The sequence below is a fragment of the Tenrec ecaudatus genome, chromosome 8, assembly GCF_050624435.1.
Source record: "Tenrec ecaudatus isolate mTenEca1 chromosome 8, mTenEca1.hap1, whole genome shotgun sequence".
Taxonomy (NCBI): Eukaryota; Metazoa; Chordata; class Mammalia; order Afrosoricida; family Tenrecidae; genus Tenrec; species Tenrec ecaudatus.
The window spans coordinates 142445459-142466799 of NC_134537.1; the positions used below are offsets into that span (position 1 = coordinate 142445459).

A 21341-nucleotide genomic window follows, 5' to 3' on the forward strand; every position below is an offset into this window, starting at 1 on the left:
CCCTCTGTGCCCTTGCAGCCTGGGGTAGGGAGAAGTCCCTCTCTCCTCCTCCTCCTCCTCCTCCTTCTCTCTGCCAGCCTGCTGGGCTGCCTGTGGACAAAGGGGGAACTCAGCCCCTGAGCCAACCAGAGGAGACTGAGGCAGAGAAAGACACAGGCGCTCTGCCGGGGGGGGGGGGGGGGGGGCAGGTGGCTGATGAAGAGAAGAGGCAGTTTGGTCACCCCTGATCTAGACACGCTTCCCCTCATAAAAGGACCATCCCCAGGCCTTCAGATGACCAGTGTTGCCCTTGGAGGCCACTGGCCCTTGCACCTTGGCCACCCTTCCTGGGCCAGCACCCCTTGGCATCACAGCAAACAAGTCCCACAGGGCTTTCTCTGTGTCAGGCACACCCTCCAACTAGCTTCATCCCAAGCCCAGCTTGCCCTCTTCCTCCCGGCCCGGTGCCCTTTAGCCCCTCTGCTTTGGGGCTGCCGGTGAATAGTAACCCCTTCCAGATGGGAAAGTTGGAAGCAGAGGCCCTTGAAGTGGGGTCTGCCCTAGTGGATGGGGCTGGAGTGGATGTCCACACAACTTGCCCAGCCGTGTCAGCACTCGGGAGAGCGGGCCATTCGCTCCCCTGTCCCTGAGAGTGAGGCCCGCAGGTGGCCTGGGTGACCTAGTGAGGGGGGTCAGCTAAGGTTGAGCAGCTGAGGACCAAGGAGGGAAATCTGAGCTGCCCTGGGGGTGTGCGGCTGTCTGAGCAGCCCGGCCTATGTCCCCTCGATAGCCCTGCTTGGGCTGCAGGGCCTAGTGCATTTGACTGGGATGCGCCCCTCAACCACGGAGGTCTGAGTGTAGACACTCCATGGCTGAAGGGCCTAGCCCAACCCACAGCTGGAGGAGAGGAACCGTTTTTACACTTGGGGTTAATGAAGGTCAGGCAAGGACGCTCACTGGGGAAATGTGAGGAGGGGGAGGAGGAAGGCTCGTGAGGGAGGTGAGCCGGTCACTTATGCCATCATAAAAACTACGACAGATGTGGTGACAAACGCATGCACACGTGCACACAGATGCATGGCAGCTTCCTGAGCCCCACTGTGTGCCAACCCAGGCGTTGGAGACAATCTCAAAACGCGTCCTAGAGCAAACCTTCATCCATGAGAGGTGCGGAGCCTGCACTCCCGATACAAGTCTGTGTACCCTCCAGCCATTCTGCAGGAGCCAATGGCACCCTGGTGGCAGGCTGGGTTCTGTGTTGGGCTGGATGCTAGTCCGGGTAGACTAGAGAAACAAATGCATGGGCACTCATATGTGTATAAAAAAATCGCTTTAAAAAAAAACATTTTATTAGGGACTCATACAGCTCTTATCACAATCCATACATACATCAATTGTGTAAATCACATCTGTACATTCTTTGCCCTCATCATTTTCAAAGTATTTGCTCTCCACTTAAGCCCTTTGCATCAGGTCCTTTTTTTTCCCCCCTCCCTCATGAGCCCCTTGATGGGAAAGTTGACAAAATAAATTATTATTTTGTCATCTCTTACCCTGTCCAAAGTCTCCCTTCACCCCCTTTTCTGTTGTTCATCCCCCAGGGAAGAGGTCACATGTAGAACCTTGTAATCGGTTCTCTCTTTCCAACCCACTCACCCTCTACCCTCCCAGTATCATATACAAGAGCAATTGAATATTGAGAAAACATCCCAGCCCAGTCCAGATCAAGTCCATAAGTCCAATATTAAGCCCATATGTCTGATACCAATCTATAAAGTCCTCTTCAGACTCACGCAAGACATGCAATGAGACTGAATTCAGGAAGATCACAGGCCAGTGGGTGGGAGACCTGTGGATCCAGTGGTGTTGTAAGCATCTCAGCGCTGGCAGGGGTCTCCACGTGGCTCCTCCAGCTCCCAGGGCTCTGGCTGCATCAGGGTAGGTCCATGTAGCTTCTCCTCAGGCATATCTCCCATGCAGTGAGCATGTATCCCACCTCAAGCGGGCATCAAAGAAGGTCATCAAGCTGTGGCCTGATTGACAGGCAAACTCCACCCCTCCACTCTTCACAGTCTCAAATTGACCACAGATGATGTAACTGCCACCAGCTGCAAACCACAAGGTCAGCAATTTGAAACTACCAGCTGTTCCTGGGAGGAAGACGAGGCTCCCGTAGGAGTTGCAGTCTCTGGAGTCCACAGGAGCAGTTCTAGCCTGTCCTCTGGGGTCACTGTGAGTTGGACCCCACTCGGTGGCCATGAGCTGGGTTTGGCTGGGGGGGTATTGCGCTAACACCACGTGTAGACAATGTCCACGGCGACAGGTGAGGCATGGGGGCCTCCTTCCTGGATGCTGTCTGTTGCCATCGAATTCCGGCTCTTTATCAACCCATGTGTGCAAGGCAGAGCTGGCCCACAGGGCATCTGAGTCTGAGTGCCCTTTCAGGGCCAGCCACCGAGGTAGCTTTGGGCCGGCTGGAACTTGCAGCTAAGCCAAGGGCTTCACCAATCGTTCCACCCAGGGAATCTAAACGGTCCTCTTGACAACTTACTGGGTGTCGTTCACTTCCCGCCAGATCTGATGAGGTCACCCTTGTGTCTCAATGCCTGGTGCCACGGACAAAGAGCCCTCTCTTGGGGTGAGGCCCCAGTGAGTCAGTCTGCCCTGCTCTGCCGCTCGCCTTGTTAGCTTGTCTTCCCTAAGAGTGTTTCCACGGCGGTCGTCTCTTCCAGTCCTGAGTCCAGCTTGTGCGATAGCGTCCTCCGTAAGCCCTCCTCACCAGACTCACCCCAGGAGCAGCCCCCCCCAAAGAGGACCATCGTTGGGGTGACACGACCAGGCCCCCTGCCCGCAGGACACCCCCTGCTCTAAAACAGGCGGCCGGCTGGCATGGAGGCCCAGGGTCAGTCCACACAGGACAATCAGGAGAGAGAAACCTCGTTGCTATTTGAGATGGGTTTTCTCCCCACACATCAAGCCAATGACAAGTTGTGGGGATTCCCGAGGTCTGTGTTTGGAGACCAGCTCTGGTGGGGGTGAGGTGGGGGTGGGATGGGGGGATGACAACAGACAGAGATATGGATAAGACATTGTATAGCCCATCACAGACATACTCTAAATTGGGAGCTGGAGATGTTAGAGGAAATAGTTAAAAGTTCAGTCCCCTGTGCCCCCCTCGACATCCTGGCATCTGGACATCACAGTGACTCTATAAAGGAGATGGGATGCCCCACACTGGAAGGGGTGAGATGGGGGACGGACCTACCCTGAGCCTCACAGATGGTCGGGAGAAAAGCCAGCCAGCTGGGAGTGATGTCCGGCTTGCCCAGTAATCACGGCTCAGATAAGCAAAGGGGTGGTGAGGAAGGCCCAGGCTCTGAAAGTAGGGACCCTGCACCCGTCCTGATGGAGAAATCTGAGCCTTCCCTTCATCCAAGATGCAAGGGGGTTGTCTTACCATCTGTGATACCCAGACTGCTTCACTCAACCACAGCCACACTCTCAGGTCCTCATCTGCTGTCTGTCTGTCTGGCCTTCCCTCCCCTTCCCCTGCTCCCTCTCCTCCTCCTCCTTTTCTCTCTCCACCTCACCAAAAGGAAACCTTCCTGAAGGGCTTTCTGGGGAATCAGCCCCAGAGACTCACCCCTTTCACCTCAGGGTTAAGTGGCCTGGAGCCCTCCCAGCCCCACTCTCAGCACCACCCACCCTCCTAACCTACTGTGCATAGCGACCCTGGCAACGCCTCCAGGCAGGAGAAGAGTACTATGTTGCTTTCCTCTAAGAGACTCATGTGTTGACAACTACCCCCCACTCCACCCACACACACACACTGCTCAGCACCGTGTGCCGACAGCCAGAGGGAAATGCGTTTCCTCAGTGGAATCCTGTCTCCTTATAGACTTTCCACTGAGTCTGCTTTGGCCTGTGGAGGGTGGGGTGGCTGAGAGTCCTAAAGTGCTCCTTCCCTAGAAAAGGAGGCAGGAACCCTTGACCCAATCGGAACTCCTGCCCTGACCCCTGACCCCTGACCCCTAGCACCCTAGAGCATGCTGCCCTGCCCTCATGGCAAAGGCTTCAAAATAGACTCTCAGCAGCCCGTGGGCGAGACTCTAAAACAAAGCCTATCCACAGAGACCAAATAAAGCATGGTCCCCCAGGGAGGGGCGATGGGGTGGCCGTAGCATCACGCTCTGGACGCATAGTCTGTGGTAGAGGGCGATTCACCGGCAGTCACTGCGGACGACGAGGGCGTATCTTTTAAGAATAACTAACGTACACTTTCTACACACATGGAAGCTCCTAGAGATGCTGAGTGCCAACAGTTGTTCTTTCTGGGTAATGGGATTAGTGGCCCTTTTATGGTCTTCCTTTTGCTAGCTGTTTTCCCCAATTTCTTTAATAAACACATATTACTTTCGTAATAAGACAAAAACCAGTAAAAGCTATTTTTACAAATAGAATAAATAACCACCTCTGCCCATCTGGAAATAGTGTGTTTCCGAGTCCTGCACCCCAGGCAGGGTTAGAGCAGGCAGGGGTGGGGAGTGGTGGTGAATGGGCAGGAAGCTTCTCCCCAAGCGGTTCCAGGTGGCCAACCATGGTGGAGAAGACAGCCAAGCGGCACAGTGCCCAGGCCGCCAGTCCAGCCTTCAGTGGGTGAAGGCACCCCCCGGAGACCTGGCAAGGGCATGACAGACCGGGTAGAGCCGAGAGACATTTGCCCTGGCTCCCTCCGAAGGTGCTCAAGATGAGGTGTTCAGGGTTGATGGCGGTGTGGCCAGCCAAGCAAGTCAAATCCATGCCTGCTGCCCTGGGACTTCTGCATCACGGTGCCCGTGGCCTGCTTTGCAAGACTCACTCTCCGGCTTCGACCATGTCCCGACTCCAGGGTTCTTGCCCCAGACAGGTCTAATATGACCATGCCCCAGCCCTCGTCACTTCCTGTCTGCTTGCCCTGCTGTGCTTTTTCTCCTGGACTGGCTTCCGGTCTGGGTTCCTGACTGGCAGCCTGTAAGAGGCAGGAAGCGTTGTGTCCGTTGGGGCCCCTTGGACAGTCACATTGCTTAGAGCAGAGCCTGCGTGAATTTGTTGCTCCAGACGTGTTGAATGAATGAAAACACTGCAAACTTCACAGTGTCACGGTTCCCTCTAGGGCCCAGCCCTAGGTCCACCCCCGACAGCCTCCCTCTCCACCTCTGCTCCACCCAGCAGAGGCTCCAAGTCTCGCCTGAAAGGCACTAGCAGAGGGCACAGCTGGGCAGGAGGGTGGATGGTGACAAGAACAAGCGCAGTAGTGACCCATTGTGGCTGGGTTTGCTTTCATGAACAGCTGTGCAACCTCTTTGAGCCTTAGTCTTGTCATCTCTAAAATGGGTATCAACATAGCCACCTCTCACTGGTAGTGACAGCCAGAGTGCCAGCAAGGATGGCAAGACTTCATCCCGCATACTTTGGATATTGAGTCCGGAGAGACCCGTCCCTGGAGAAGGGCATTGTGCTTGGTTAGCTGGAGGGACAGAGAAGAAAGAGGCAGACCCTCAATGAAATGGGTGGGTGTCATGGCTGCAACAACGGGCTCAAGCCTGGGAACATTGGTGAGGATGGCGCCAGACGGGGCAGTGTTTGGCTCTGTTGTGCAGAAAGTCACTGTGGGTCAGGACTGATGGCCATGAACACCAACAACAATACCAGTGTGGACAAGAGACAAGGAGCCTCGCACACTGCCTGGCTCACAGCCGGTACCCGGTAGCCCAAGGTTTCCTCTCCAACTAGCCTGAGCCTGGGGTTGGCCTCAAACTTCATCCTGGCCTGAGCCGAGCCAGCTCTGGGGCAGGGGCTGGACTGGCCTAACAAAGAAGAGTTCCCTCCACCTTCTGCTCTGTTCCTGCGTCCCAGACCTTAGGAGGAAGGGAGAGAGCAGCGGTTCTAGGTGGTGATGGGTTCCTTTGGTGTATTGGAAGGTTGGGGGGAAGGAGAGTAAGAGCCTGGCTGGGCACAGGACAGCTTCCCAGATTTGGGGGGGGGGTTGGGACTGGCAGCAGCCCCCACTTATACACTCTCTGACTCCCAAGAGCCTCTGTGCCCCCCCAACCTCTCGCCCCCGCCCCCATCTCCTCCACAGTGAGGTCTTCCCTCAGGCCCATTTTTCTCATTCTTCTGGCAGCCTGAGCCCGACTGTGAAAATCCACTTCGCTGTGGCCAGGACTGGGTTATGTAACAGACCCAGAAGGGACCCTAAGGAGGGCCAGACAGAGCCACTCTGCCCCCACCTCACCCCTACCTGAGGCCCACCGGCTGGTCTTGGCTTGGTTTCACCAGGGCCGGTCCCACCTCCCTCCCCTCTGTCTCTGACGCCACCCTGCACCCACTCAAAAAGCTAACAAAAACAATCTCACCTCTGCCCATTCGATTCTCATCTTTCAAACCCAGCCTCCACCTGGCCTTCTTCAGCAATTCTTATGGGCTTGACCCTGCCCATCCTCATGGTCCCCGTCAATAACTCCATCCCCACGCTGACTCTCACCTCTAAAGAGTAAGGACGGTAGCTCTCTCAGAGACTGCCAGCCTCCGTCTGAGAGGGGCACTGTGATCCCAGCCTGGACCCACAGTGGGAGGGAGGGGACCCGAGGGAAGGCTGGCCACACTCCATCGCCACCAGGCCTCTGGGGACAGTCTGGATCCTGGACACTCCTTCCCCTTCGGGCTGTTACTGGAGGTCAGTGCCTCTGAGCAGGTGTGATGCCTGGAGCCTCGGGTGATGGAGTAGAACAGCCGCAAAGGGCTTTCTAGGCTATAATCCTTATGAGAAGGGGCCTTGGCACAGGGGTTAAGTGGCCCAGCTGCTAATTCAAAACGTTGATGGTTCGAGCCCACCAGCTGCCACTTGACCTGGCAAACTGTGGGTCTCAGCAGGTGGGTGCAACTCCCAGGGACAGACTGTGACCGGGAGAGCCCAGAGCCTGGCAGAGGTGCCCAAAATAGCAGTGCACTGGGGCAAACTCTCCATAGGCAGACCTGGCTCACATGCGTAAGCGGCGGGCCAGAAGCCGGAAGGATGCCCTCAGAAGGTTGCCCTTGAGCAGGATGGGTGAGGGACCGATTGCAGCATCTCACGGCCACAGGGCCCCAACAGCCACAGCATTAGAAAGCCTCACCATTGGGCGCTCCTGCCAAGTCTCTTTCCCTGGACATCAACCAAGGGGGAACGAGTGGGGTTCTGAGAGTCCCCTTTGTCTCCTTCGATGGGTGAATGCAAGCCATTCAGCCTTAAGACTGCACCCTGGGACCCCTCCCCTCTCAGAGGTGTGTTTGTCAATCCAGGCCTGCTGCATGGATTTGAACTTGCAAACCCAGAGGGACCTGGGAAGAAAGGCCTGGCAATTTGGTTACAAACAATTGGCCACGTGACAACCCCAGGAGGACATCCACTTCTATTCGGACTCACATGGGGTCACCCCAGGCAGGGTGGATTTGACACCGATGGGTATTCAGCCCCACCTGGAGTCACTCCGAGCTCAGCCCTCAGAGGCAGTTTTAGCTCTAGCCCTCAGTCTCCAAGGTCACCTCACTGTGCCCCAAGGTTCTGCTGGTGGTGGGGGGGGGGGGCAGTACTCCAGCAGCAACTGCAACTCTTTCCTGGAGCCTGATGGATAAGGGGAGGGAGGGTGTGAATCGGGAAGGATCCCCTGCCCTGCCCCATTTTCCAGGCTTGGCCACGTCCTTTCTTGTCCCTTCATGGCAGTAGCTGGCAGCAAATCGTAATTGAATTTGCAGGAGGGCTGAGAATGAAAAAAGAAAATCTGTTATATGTCTGGGATTAATTTATCCCTGATGACGGCCACGTGCACGCCCTCCCACTGCCTGCATTTCCAGAGCTTATGCTCGCTGGCAGTGGAACGCATGCGTGCGTGCGTGCGCGCGCGCGCGCGCATACACACACACACACACACACACACACACACACAAAGCATGTGGGCCTGCATGCACACGGGGTGTTCATGTCACCCATAAGATGTGCCTCCCTGTGCACACGCCTGTGCTTGTGGCTGCGAGTGAGTCTGAGTGTGCCCAGAAGGGACCTCTGAGTGCGTGGGCCTGCCGTCGGGGTCTCAGCCACACGCGTTGCTAGGGACCTCCACTCTCATTTGTAGGTAGCTTACCCAGCCGGCTGAAGCCGGCATCCAGTGTGCCTGCCCACTGTGTAAAGAGAGTTGGATCCGTGGGGGCCTAGCCTTGAGGTCGGGGAGGAGGGGTGCTGCCCAACTTCTCTCCACTGCTTCCCCACTGCCAGGGAAGACTGGGGTCACCGCCACCCCCATCACTCCAAGAAGCCACCTGCCCCCCTCCCATTCTCTCTTACCTGCTTCAGGAATCCTTCCTCCTCCCTGGAGACTCCCAGGCCCAGCACAGGCTTTTGAAAACACCTCTAAAGGCCAACAGCTCCTTACTCCTGCTGCGTGCTCACTGAGCGCCAGGCACTGTGCACCGTCTCCAAAGACCTTGACATCCCATGTTTGAAGTCAGAACTCTGAGCCCCACCCCCCGGGTCTGTGGCGGAAGCAGGGCTTGAAGCACTGTGTGTTCAAGTCTCAGGGCCATACTCCTGATCACCACGTTCAAGTTGACTCTCAGGTGTTATCTGGGGACGTTTGTGCCGGCTGAGGAGGGTTCTGGGCCCGTGAGGCTCTGCTCCCATGTCCTGTCTTCAGGTGAGTTTGGGTCTCCACAGCTTCATGCTCACAAGACTGGCCCCTCAAACTTCCTACTCTAGTGAAGCCTACAACAGGGGTCGCCCTGGGGTCCCCGGAGCAGTTCTCAAAGTCAAAGTCGGCCTTGCAATCTCTGTCCTGATTGCAAGCCTGGAGAGGCTTCCAGGAGTGAGGTGGGACTGCACTGCCCTGGGAAGACAGCGGGACAGCCCCTTACAAAGGGCTCTGCCATGCTCAGGGGTATCTGAAGAGAAGGCGAGAAGTTCCCAGTCCAAAAGCCCTCCCTCACCTGCCGCCAAGGTGTCAGAAGTGGTGCCCGCAGAACTGCGGCACTTCTTAAAAGAAGAAAAACCAGGGGGTTCAAGCTAAGGACAGGAGGGGTGAAATATTTTCACGTGTTTCTGAGATGATGGGCATCAGTCCAAGTGTTGAGGAGGGTTGTGCTCTGTCCTGGGAGGGGATGAGGTGGGCATGTGCAATCCACACACTGGGAGCTCTCCAGGCTCCCGCTCCGCTGTCCACCGAGATGCAGCTCAGTGGCCTGGCCAGGGGATGTGGTGCCAGCCATGTTACTAAATCCAACCCGTGGCTCCCCCCAATCTAAAGTCTGGTCCAGAATTCCCTCACTACCTCCTTCTCCTCCCACCCTGAGCCTCTTGATGCTCATTCATCCCCTCAACAGCACTTCTAACGGCACCACCAGGGAATGTGGAGGCTTCTAGAAGCCTTGCCCACAAGGACTTCTGGCTACATCCCAGCCGACCGTCATCTATCCATCCTGGGAGGGCGCCCAAAAGATGACAGCATGTTGAGTTGGGGGCTTCCCAGCCCTAGTGAAGCCCCACCTCCACTCCCTCACCCAGCCAAAGTCCTGAGGTTCAACCAAGTGGCTCCTCCCAGCAGCCCCCGAGGGCTTTCCTCCTTCCTGCCCTATCTTACCCCACCCCCTCTTCTTCTAGTTCAAGCTCAGCCCGTGAAATCAGAGGAAATGCAGAATACACTGAGGCAAAATAGACCAGAGGCATTTTAAAACTTGATTACCCATTATACGTCTGAGTTATTTCTGTGTATCTTTTGGTCCTTGGCGTCCCCCTTGGTTCCCGGTCAAATTCCTTCTGCAGGGATCTCAGAACATCTCTGCGGAAAGACGCTCCCACCTGGGGCCCAGCTGGAGTGAACCTCAGGGGTCAGTTAGCCTGCCTTGGGCATGGGAGGCACACAAGGACCAGCCAGCCCGGGCCAAGCACTCAGTCTCTCTCCCCATAGAGGAACCAACCACTCTCCCCACTCCCTGAAGGCCAGAGGGTGCCCATGTGCATGCATGCATGCACACATGTGTACGCACACGCTCAGTCCTCCCAGGCTAACCTGCAGAGGAAGGAGAACGGAGCCCAGGGGAGGGACTGAGGGAGCCCATGGTGAACTCCCGGGTTGTGAGGTTAATTTGACATGAGAATGCCCCAAGTGAACGTGGGGTGGGGAGGGCCATATTCTACTGCTAATCCCACAAGCCTGGGAGCCATTTTGCAGGGTGAGGGAGAAGGCTCTGGCTTTATCCAGAAGTTGCGTGACTTTCGAACAATCCTACCAGACGGGACAGAACCGCCCCTGTGGGTGTCTAAGGCTGTAAGTCTGGTGGGTGTGAGCGGCCAGTCCCGTGGTCAGCAGCCCGACAGGCAGCCACTGAGCCACGAAGACTCCTTGGAACGGACTTGCTGCAGCGAGTGAGAGGGCTCTGAGTTTCATGCGAGGTTCTGGGTCTCTTCTCTGCCCCACACCACCCCCACCCCCACCCCCACCCCCGCCCCCGCCCCCACAGTCTGTCTCAGCCCACACCATGAACTGGTTCCGTGCTACATCCGTCTCATCTGCCGTCCCTCCTTGCGCTCAAACCAGCCAAGGCTGAACTAAGGGCGGCGAAATGGCACAACGTCCTCCCCGGGCCAAGCCACAGGCAACTGGAGCGGAGCTTTTTCTCCCGAGAGGGAAGAACAAAAGCCGTCGGGGAAGCGGGAGGGGAAAGTCACCAGGGCTGGGATGGAGCCCGTCCGTGCCCACCTCTCCTTCGAAAGCAGCCGGGAACGTCGCATGGGCCGTCAGCAGGCCGCAGTCGGGGGATGCCCCCCTTGCCCCTCTGGAAGTCCCTAATCCTCCATTAATGAAACACGTGCAGAGGGGACTGAGACCAGCTTGAGTCCCCTGGGTGTGGGCCGAGGGCTGGGTGAAAACTTGGTGTCTGTCCAACCCCCTGCTACCCTGTCCTTGGTAGGAAAAACACGAAGAATCGTGCAGTGACCGTGTGGGTGTAGTCAGTCTGTCCGTCAGTCTGTCTGTCGCGCTCGCTCATCTGCAGAGGAAATCAAGAAAGATGAGCCAAATATTCTAGATACAAAAGGCTCATCAAGTGAACTTTTTTCATTTATTTTTTAACAGCTAAGAGTTGTTCTCCCTCTGGAGGGTCTCAGGCTGGGCAGGAAGTGAATTTCCGAAAGTGAGATCCTTTTAGAAACGGCTCGGAGGGGTTGGCTGCATAACGGGACCTTGCAGCAAAAGACTGCTAGCAAAACCCCTCCAGTGATGGAAGGAGGCAGCCCTCTCCAGAAAGACAGACGTGGGATTTCAGCCCTCCTGGCACAGACTGTCTGAGTGGCAGGGGTGGGGACCATGGCATCTGCAGGCAGCTTCAAGCAAGCGCTACCAAGAAGAGCTGTCACAGCAGCGCCCCTCCCCCGTTGTGTGGCCCTGGCCTGAGGCACATGGCTGGTCAGAGGAAACAGCCTCAAGGAAGGAGGTCAAGCTGAGACGGAGAGGTGGACAAAGTCCAGGCCTGCACCTTGTGCCCCTGTCAAGCAGCGGGAGAGGCCAGGGCTGACTCGGAACGTCCTGTGGGTCCCTCCTGAGGAAGGGCATTGCCCCGCGGGGTTCAGGTTTGGTTGCTTGTGGACGGCACGTAGGCTCGTAGGGAGGAAAAAGGCTGAAGACCAAGACGTGTGGGTCTTGACATTGTTGGTCGGCCTGGGCCTGCTCTATGTGGAGGGCTGGTATTGGAAAGAGAAGTCGTGGGAGAGAAATCGAAACACCGGATCTGTTGGACAGAATGGTGTTTGGGATGTGGGCGAAGGAAGGGCAGGTGAGACTTGAAGATGCCACCCGCAGGGTTGGCGCCAGCTGCTGGGAGGAGCGCTGGGACAGGGACTTGGTTCTGTTGAATGGCTTGGCGTGGCAGGAGCCCTGGCGGGGTAGTGGTTATGCAAGGTCAGCTGTTTGAACTCCCAGTCGCTTCGCGGGAAAAAGACGGGCTCTTCTCCTCCATCAAGAGTCACAGCCTCAGAAAGCCACACGGTGAGTCAGTGTCCACTCGATGACTGCGAATTGGGTCATGGGTAGAAATGGAGATTTTTGAGGAGCTTGAGTTTCTGGTGCCTGTGAACAACCGTTGGTGGGGGGTGGGAATCAGCTGACATGCTGAGAACAGAGATTCCAGGTCATGTAGACAGTGGGGGGCAGCGAGCGCCGCTAGATGCCGTCACCTGAAAGGTGCGTGTTATAAGACCTGAGGACCAGGCATGAGCTCTCAGGGAGACTAACAGGCCGGCAGGGAAGGGCCTTAAGAAGGAGAGGCGGGAGAGAGCGGAGAAGCAGGCAGCTGGGGCCTCACAGAAGGCAAGGACGGGGAATGCTGGGTGTTGGGCGCGGTGCCCGAGAGCCATCCGGAATAGGGAGTGGGGAGCGGCTTACACCTAGTGATCAAAAGAGCTACTGCAAGACACTAATTTTATGGGAGCAAACACCTCCCTGATCTCTCATGGGGGATGATAATAAAGCAGCGCCCGTTTAGTGACTGCAGGAAACCGTTCCCAGGGGAGGAGGATGGACGTTACCAGGGAGCACGCTCTGGGCTGTGGGTAGCACGGGGCCAAGCCAAGATGGCTTTAGGAATGAGGTCATTATCCCACGAAACAGCACTTCCAGAGGCAGGCCGGGCCTCCCTGGGCAACATCAAGATCCAGGTCTCTCTTCTGCTTCTCTCCTCAACCTTGTCTCCTGGCGATTCCAAGAGGGCGGCCATAGCACCCACCTTGAGAGTTTCCCCCCGTAAGGTGAAGGGGCATAAAAGGAGAGCTGTGTCTTTGAGGGCCCTTTTTGTAATCAGGGAGATAATCTTTCTGGAAGTGCCGCCGTCCCTCCCCATACCCACCACCACCTTCCCCTCACAGCTCCCTAACCCTGCGTCACATGGTCCTACCCACACCGGGTATCGGCTAGGGTTATGCCATCCTTGCGGATGCCCCAGTCTGATAGAGCGGCCTCCCCACATCCCACCCAAGCACATGGTCATGGAAAACTGAATGCTAGAAGGTTCTTTTAGCAAGGAGGAAGAAGGGGGGTGCTGTTAGAGGAGACTGTCTCATGGGGTCAAACAGTGATGAATTCAGACCATGGCAGGAGGACCCGCAACAGCAAACGCAGACAGTACTTTCCAGAACGTTGTGATTCCAGTAGAGGAACTAGAACTTCAGGGAGACACGCTGGGTAGGAAGCCCATGATTTTAATGCACCTTAAACCCATTTGAACTCACTTGTCCAAAATTAACTTGGTGAACAGAATCTGATAGAGCAGGGAAAATCGGAGTCCATTTGGGGATTTCCCAGCCATCCCCCCGCCCAGCTCCAGCCCTAGCCCCCAGTCACCCCTCCGGTCCTGTCGGTCCTAATTGCTCACTGTCTGGATTCCCAGGCAGGTTTTCTCAGAGGTGGCACCACCGGCATTTTGGACTAAAGAATTCCTGGTTGGGAGGGGCTCTTCACTCTAGGATCCAGTCTCGAAGCTACTGGATACCCATAAGGCCCTTACTGCCCCTCAACTCTCAAGTGACAGTCAAAAATGTCTCTCTACATTGCCTTGGGGAGCAAAACTGGCCCTCGTTGAAAACCACAACTCTGTACCATGTGCTTGTTCTTATAGGTCGGTCTCTGAACATGCCACGGCCTGGCTGGGCCCCCTCTGTTGCCTTCCCCACACCTGCCTCTGGCTCCTCCAGGTGCTGATGTCAGTGTTTTGCCATTGCCTGTCCCTTTGTCTAGGGAGCCCTAGTGGCGTAGTGGTCATGTGTTGGGCTGCCAAACTGCAAGGTCCGTAGTTCGAAACCACCAGGCACTCCGCAGGAGAAAATGGGGTTTTCTATCCCTGTAAAGAGTTAGTCTTGGAAACTCACAGGGGCAGTTCTACCCTATCCTAGAGGGTCGCTATGAGTTGGCACCGACTGATGGCAGTGAGTTTGGTTGGGATCTACTTACCAGTCTCTCTTACTCAATTCAGAGGGCAGGAACCATGTTTGTCCTGCTCAACATCTGAGCTCTAGAGCCCAGCACCCTGGTTGGTACACAGATGACCACACACACACACACACACACACACACACACACTCTGCATGAATGAATGGTTTTACCATCAGCCTTTCAGATACTCACCGCTGAGTTCATGGACTAAGGACCCACCTTTCCTGCAACAACATTTTTTGGTCATTAGGTATCCTGGACCTTTTTGGAGAATTGGGCACCATCTTTAGGCATTTGCCCTCTTAAAAGCACTTAGGTCATAATGTTTATTAACCCAAAGTCCACACAAATGCCCCAGAGAACCCCCTTCTCCCAGGGTAAGAATGAAGCTAAAATTAATTTTCAAAAACCACGACAGTGACAAGGCCAGTCCGCCTCTCTGCCCTTCTGAGCCGCTCTGCCACCAGGATGGGTTCAAACTCAGCTGCCCACCCAAAGTCCCTCAGCATCTGGCTCTTGAAGGGGCTTCTAGGTCCTCTCCCCTTTAACTTTCCAGGCATGCTCCTCTCTGGCCTGGTCTCCCTCTGACCAGATGTGGTCATTAACGTATATGCTCAAGTATAAGCCAACTTGAAATTTTCAAACTAAACTTTTCAAAATTTTATTTTTAAAATTTCAGGTCGGCTTATACTCGAGTATATACAATATATAATCTTCTGTCAATTTGGAACTTGAGAGGATTAAGAGTGAGGGGGTAGAGTCTAGTCTGTGAATTAGATCATAGCCAGTGAGGCCTCTGTGCGGGCATGGCCTTCTCCTAAGGATTCTGGGAACTCCTGTATTTTCCTCCTTGGAGGTGGGAGACACTTTTTCTCTTTACTGACAGGCTCACTCCATGTGACACACTCTAGTAACAAGACACGTGGCACTCTACTGATAGACCGTGCCCTAGGAACTGCAGGAGCCACGTGGAGACCCCTGCCAGCGCTAAGCTGCTTCTACCGCCACTGGATCCATAAGACTTTGCGCCAACTGACCTGTGATCTTCCTACATTTGATGTCATTGTATGAGTTTCATGATTCTGAAGAGGACTTTATAGATTGGTTTCAGACATATGAGCTAATATCAGACTTATGGGCTTAGACTGGACTAGGTTGAGTTGCTTTCTTAATGTACAATTACCCTTTATATAAAACTCTCTCTTATAAACATATGAGTCTCCCTGGATTTGTTTCTCTAGTCTACCCAAGCTAACACACCAGATGAGTCAGGCACCCCGACTCTTCTTCTGTCTCTGCCTCCCAGAACACCCTTCCTGTCTTAGCCACAGAACCACTCTGTCAGCTAAGTGGCATCTCTTGTCCCCTCTCCTCGGGCCAGTTCTCAGATACTCCCCTTAGGGCATGAGGCACTGTCCCTGCCTGGCTGGGTGCAATGGAAGGTCAGGAATCCTGTGTGAGCCACGGCTACAACTGAGGAGAGCAACCCAGTCAGTGATCGCTGGACATGGTCTGTCTGTGTCCAGGCAAGCCTCAATGCCTCCCGGCCGCACACACACCCCGAGTTTTTGCTTAGCGACTCTGCAGTGCCTGGGGAGCAGGTGCAACCCCAGGTCCAGAAGTGGAGCCAGCTCTAGCAGGATGCCAGTCCTGAAGAGATGGAACAGAAAGGCAGACAGACGAAAAGATTTTAGTGACTTGGTCCAGGCGCTGGATCAGCCCTTGCCTGAAGCCAGTCCTTCTGGCTATTCAATTTCCCTAAGCCTTACCTTCCCTTCGCTAGCACAGCTTGAGCATGGGTTCCTCTCGCCGGCACCCACAACAGCGCGAGGAGCCGAATGAAGACATACAAGAGGAATGGATAAGCAGTGGCCCCTAAACCCTGTGAACGCAGCCGAGAATGGCACTGCGTGCACTGCGGTCCTCCCGCCTTCCTGCACCGGGAAGAGCAAAACCTCTCTCAAAACAGGTTGCAGGATTTAACTGGCCCACATTCTCGTTCAAGTCTTTGACCTTTCCCTCTCTCTCCATAGACTCAATTCCCCCTACCCTAAAAAGCACCTCTCACCACTCCCAGGAGCTAGAACCCCACCTCTTACTTCCTTTCACCTCCTTGTCTGAAGTATGGAAGGTGTGAGAATGCACACACACACACACACACACACACACACACACACACAGAGTCTCTGTGAAGACTCCACATTGACCTTCCCGAAAAGTGTTTGACCCTGGTGCCCACGGCATGTTGTGTGTGAGGCGTGGCAGCCTGGCACATGGCTCCAGTCCCAGGCTCTCAGGAATGGCCACCAAGTATCCCAGGCCCGTGGGCAGCTGGGGCTTCGAGGGCCACCTCCAGCCTGCCGCTCTCAGGAGGTGAGTCACTCTGGCACCCAGGAGGGGTCAGGAGAAGCCAGTGCCTGTGCTCTGGAGCTGCCCACGGGCCCCAGGTGCCATGAGGAGCCAAGGGTTGCTGGAAGGTTCCTGGTGGGCCTTTGGGGCTGGGCCAGGGGAGCGGTCCCACAGCGGGGAAACAGGAGAGGCCTCCTGAGGAACGCAGCAACCAGACTGCGCTCACTGTGTGCCAGCCCCTCGGGCGGCGGGGCTAAGGCCTCTGGTTTGATTCATGCTCTTGGCTTTTTCTGAAAGTATGTTCCTGCAGCTCCCCTAAATCCAGCCCGGTTCCTGCAGAAGACATCAGGACAAGACGGCAAGACTAGGTGTCTTTGCCCAGATGGAACCGGTAAAGCCGGGCAAGGGAACTGAGAGGGGGATCCCCAGGGCACCGAGGCAGGGGGATGAGGGCAAGGTCCAAGCCCAGTAGACAGCTCAGCCTGGGGGAGTTTCCAGGCCTATCCTCTCCCTGTCCTCCTTTCCATCAGGGAAACTGCCCTGGGAGCCCGGGGGACGAGCACCGCCCTCCTGAGCACAGGGCAGTTGGGAAGGGAGAGGAGAAGCCCCGGGAGAAAGGGTCATGGGAAATGGGGCACGTTCTAGAGAGGGGAGGGGAGGAAGGGGGGAGAAGACAGGGAAAATGCTAGGTGTCCAGGCAAGCCTCAATGCCCCCCTCCATCCTACCCCTACCCAGGGGAATCACTAATTCCTCAGGGACCCATATCCACTGCCCTCCCATCTCTGCTCTCCAGAGAAGGCTGAGCCAGAGAGGGCACGTGCCCCCCGACCTGTGTGCCCAGTCCCACTCAGGCACACTCCCAAACCCAGTTCCCCCCCCCATTACAGGTAATCAAGATAGGCACACATGAACACAGCTTTGTGACTTAAAATACTAGATTTTGCTTGTTTGTTTGTTTTTTACTAAAATATGAGTTGATCCAAAAAAATGAATGGGGAAGGAGAAATGATGAAGCAGCGAGACTCATGCTTGCTGTGACCAGCGATGGGCACACATGCCAGTCCATCGGTCTGTCTGCCCACCGTGGCAGGATAGTCAAGGCCTTGGCGGTGTGGAGAGCTCAGCTGAGCTGGGCAGAGGGGGCAGGGCAGGCCAGTGCCGGGCCGGGAGGTCAGCCACACCTGCCCTCCTCCTCACGGGCAGGAGTGTCTCAGCTGAAGGGCTTCACCAGCTTCATGGCGGCATAATTCTGGAAGGAGGGAGGAGGCAGGGTCACCTGTGGCCCCAGCTGGGCAGCAGGAAGCGCTGGCTTTCATTGAGGGGCTTGGAGGGTGAGGCCCAGTTGCCTGGGAGGCAGGGAGCTGGGGAGAGAGGCTCATGGCCATTCACCTAACTATCCCCACCTGCCCTTCCCACCCACTACCCAGACTCAGCCCACACGCAACCAATGCTACACCTCTACTGCCTCACTCCACCCAGGGCCCAAGCTCACTGGGTCTTCTCTCTACCGACCAAGTTAGAGACGCCCTATGTCCAAACCGGCTGCCACGGAGACCCCTCTGAGACCAAGGCCAGGCTGGGGGCAGGATCGGCCAGGACCCTCACTCTTCTCCCCAGAGCCAACAACGTGTCAGTGTTGGGGTTCCAGGAGTGACCTCCAGGGCAGTCCGTGCTGGAGATGGGTCTCCCTTCATTACACCCCGCCTGCTGCAGACCTGACAGGTACCTCCCCTCCCCACACCTCCCCCTTCCCCCCACCCCTGCCTCACCCCAAAAGAAAAACCATGAAAACACAACACAACACAGGGCTCCTAATTGGGACAAGATGTTCCCCAGCGCTGCCCTGGTAAAGCCAGTGCTACAAACAAAGCCCCATGCTCCCTCCTGCCAAAGCCCCGCCTGCCTCCCACCAGCTCTGAGGGCAGGACTGGGAGGAGTCAGGAGGTGGGCCTGCCCCTGGGCCCCTCCACCAGGCCCTGGCGAGGGACTGCTCCCCAGCCTGATGCCAGGGAGGGAGGGAGGGAGGGGCCACTGGAAAGCAGGGGCCTGGGGTCTGCACCTGGCCACCCCTTGGAGCTGAGACTAGCCAGGTGTAGAAAGGCAGTCTGGAAGCAAAGGCAATGGAGAGCCTCAGGCCCAGCCTGGTCCCTTTCTCCTGATCACCTGACATCTCCCTAGCCTGCTCCCCTCCCGCAGGTCATAGGGAGGGAGGGCAGGGTTGTCACTTCAAAGAGGGCGATTTCCAGAACAACTTGAAGGACCGTGGGGACCGAGAGACAGAGGGACTGAAGGGGCGTCCCTGACCCCTATCCCCAAGCACGACTGGGCCCCTGCCCACAGGACCTGGAGTGAAGGCTGCCAGAGTTCAGGCATGAGGCTGGGAGAGACAGGACTCTCCCATTCCCTTCCCTGCCCAGCCAGCAGCAGGGCCACCTTCCCCAGGCCCCTGCGGTGGCCTGCTGCTGAGGCTGGGCACTGAAAGGGTAGGAGGAGGTCACTTTGAGCCCTGCCTGCTTTCTCCCTAGCCCTTCAGGAGGCCCTGTGGGGAGGCCATGGGGAAGGGGATGGACGTCCCAACCACAGACCCAGGCCCAGAAGGTCTGCGCTGACCTCCTCCAACCCCTACATAGGCGGATGTCGGGGAGACGCCCTGGAACCCGACACCACGTGCAGGGCTGCGTGATCTACCTCAGTGCTTCTTGACCCTCGATGGGCCAAATGCAGCTCCCTGTAAGCCAAGCCCAGGCATTCCTAACAAGCGCCCAGGGCTGCTGATGCTCCTCAGAGCCCACCATGCACACGCAAGGGTAGGTCCCAGCTCTCTTTCTAAGATCCCACTGTCTGCGCCTCGCCACGCAGCAGCCCCTGGGGTCCCTGGCCAGCCTAGACGGGGCATCTGCTGCCCTCTTCACCTTCCATCCTAAGGGGGCACCAGCCCCAAGGAGAGGGGCCCCGAGATGGTGCCTGTTCATTCACCCCACCCCTCCCCACCCCGGCCTGGCTGCAGGAGGCAGGACGCGGGCTCTAAGGTCCTCCGGCAGATGCTGGTGAGACCCTCGCCCAGGCCCAGGTTCCTGACGACAGCCCTCAGCCCCCACCATGGGGCTTCAACAGGTGCAGACCTCACCCACCGACACGGGGGTCTTCTCAGCTGCTTATCTCCCCTCCCCGCTGGACCCAGTTCCAGAAGTTCACCCCAGCCACGGGGCTGTAAACCCTCTGTGACTATTCCAGCCTCGCTGCTGGGTCACCCCTATGAGGACAAGGGCTCCGTGGCCCCCTGCGGACCACATGCCCCCCTCTCCCCTGAGGCTAGGACTTTGTCCCCTGGGCAAGCAGACACTCCTCGGAGCGGAGACCGTGCCCCCTCCATCAGACTAGGAACTCCCTCCCCCAGGAGGGAAGCCAGTGTTCTCCTGCAGATGGGGGGATTCTTTCAGGAGAACAACTGCCCAGCACACAGGTGCTGTGCCCCGCTGAGTGGCAGGGCTCCCCAGAATGGGGCTGTGGCTCCCCCCTAGGGCCCGCTCACCGGGAAGGCGTAGACGAAGATTCCCAAGAACAGCAGCAGGACAAAGAGGAGAATGAAGAGGATGATGGCGCAGCGGAACCGCCGCCACAGGATGAACTTCATCGTCTTGTACGGCGAGGTGAACCACAGGAAGGAGGTGTCGGGGCGCCTGGAAGGCAGGTCCCAGGGGTCATTCAGCAAGCACCCTCAGACCACGGCCCGTTTCCCCAAGGCCGGCTCTCCACTCCCAACATCTGGTCAGAGCCCCGGACACCCCAGCCTTATGCCCACCCGGCCCCCAAACTCTGCCCCAAGCAGGCAGCCAATCCGCTTCCCCAAGCCGCTGCTACCGTATCGCCCAGCTGTGCTGCCCTCCTCTGCTGGGCACCTGCAGAACATGCCAGGCCTGCGACCCTCCCTCTCCAGCACGCCCTCACTGCCACCCTCCCTCCTTCCTGCCCCAGGACATAGTAGTCACAGGCTACAGATCTGGGAGCCAGGAAGACCCTCCAGGGCTGTCTCATTCAAGGAGCAAGGCCCCACGGGACCAGACAAGCCAATGGGGAGGGAGGGACGGTGGCAAGAGAACCCAGAAAAGTCATTTTCTCCCACTCACAGTCAGGAACAACTTGAGCTGCAAGTGGGATTTCGTGTCTCGATTGTCAATAGCTATGGAAGCAGGCGAGCCTCTCACCTCTCTGGGCCAGCCCAGTATCCCCAGGCAGGGGCCCTGCCAGCCCCGTGGCGCTGGCATAGAACCGTGGCCAGGAGAACAGTCTGTACTATGCCCAACCCGAGCTGTGTCGATGGCAGGGGGAGACCCAGCAAAGACAGCCCGCGAGAGCCATCCATCGTGAGGACCCAGAAACTGCCTCCCAGGCTGCCATACCCACCGGCTTGGTCTAACCCAGAGGCCAGTGACGTCGGGCAGGGAGACCTGGTCTCCCCATTTCACAGATGGAAAGCTCAGGCTGAGAGACCAGTCTACGGCCACTCTGGTATCCCAGGAGCAGAGTAGGCAGCTGGATAAGGAGGAAGATGCTGACCGAGCTCCAGCGCCTAGCAGAGCAGGTTGGAGACCTACAACGTCACCACTTCCTCAAGTGGGGCTGCCCTTCCGGATCTACTGTGGTTGGACCTGTTCCTTCCCCTGTAACCTGGGGACCAGAACAGCCACCATCCAGGGGAGGCTCCCCAGCACAAGGCACACCGGTCCTCGGACGACATGCTCAGCACCCAGCCAGCAGGTACCCCAACCTGTTGCTGTCCAGTGAACTCCGACTCAGGGCAACCCCATGGGTGAGTGTCCAAGAAGAAGGGCTCTATAGGGGGCTTCCACGGCTGAGCTGTCAGATCTGCAGCCCCTTCTTCTGAAGTGGTCCCCTAAGTAACACCCCAGGGGCCATCTTGGCCTGTGCTTATCTGTTTGCACATCTAACAGGTCCTTCGCGGGGGGCCTGTGTCTTGAATTACTGAGGAGTTCAAGGCTCCCTGGGATGACATCCTCCTTCCC

The 21341-nt window shown here is 56.9% G+C and overlaps 1 protein-coding gene across 21 annotated transcripts in view; it reads right to left on the minus strand.

The window, feature by feature from the left end:
- Positions 1-17255: 17255 nt before the first annotated feature.
- DYSF (dysferlin) overlaps positions 17256-21341 on the minus strand; it is a 213819-nt gene continuing 209733 nt past the window's right edge. For all 21 annotated transcript variants that reach the window (XM_075556961.1, XM_075556967.1, XM_075556969.1 and 18 more), the window contains 2 exons: positions 19850-19997; positions 17256-17566 (listed from right to left, as the gene is read on the minus strand). In XM_075556961.1, coding sequence (XP_075413076.1) covers positions 17528-17566; positions 19850-19997 — 187 coding nt within the window. In that variant the 3' untranslated portion in view covers positions 17256-17527. The remainder of the gene's footprint in view (positions 17567-19849; positions 19998-21341) is intronic.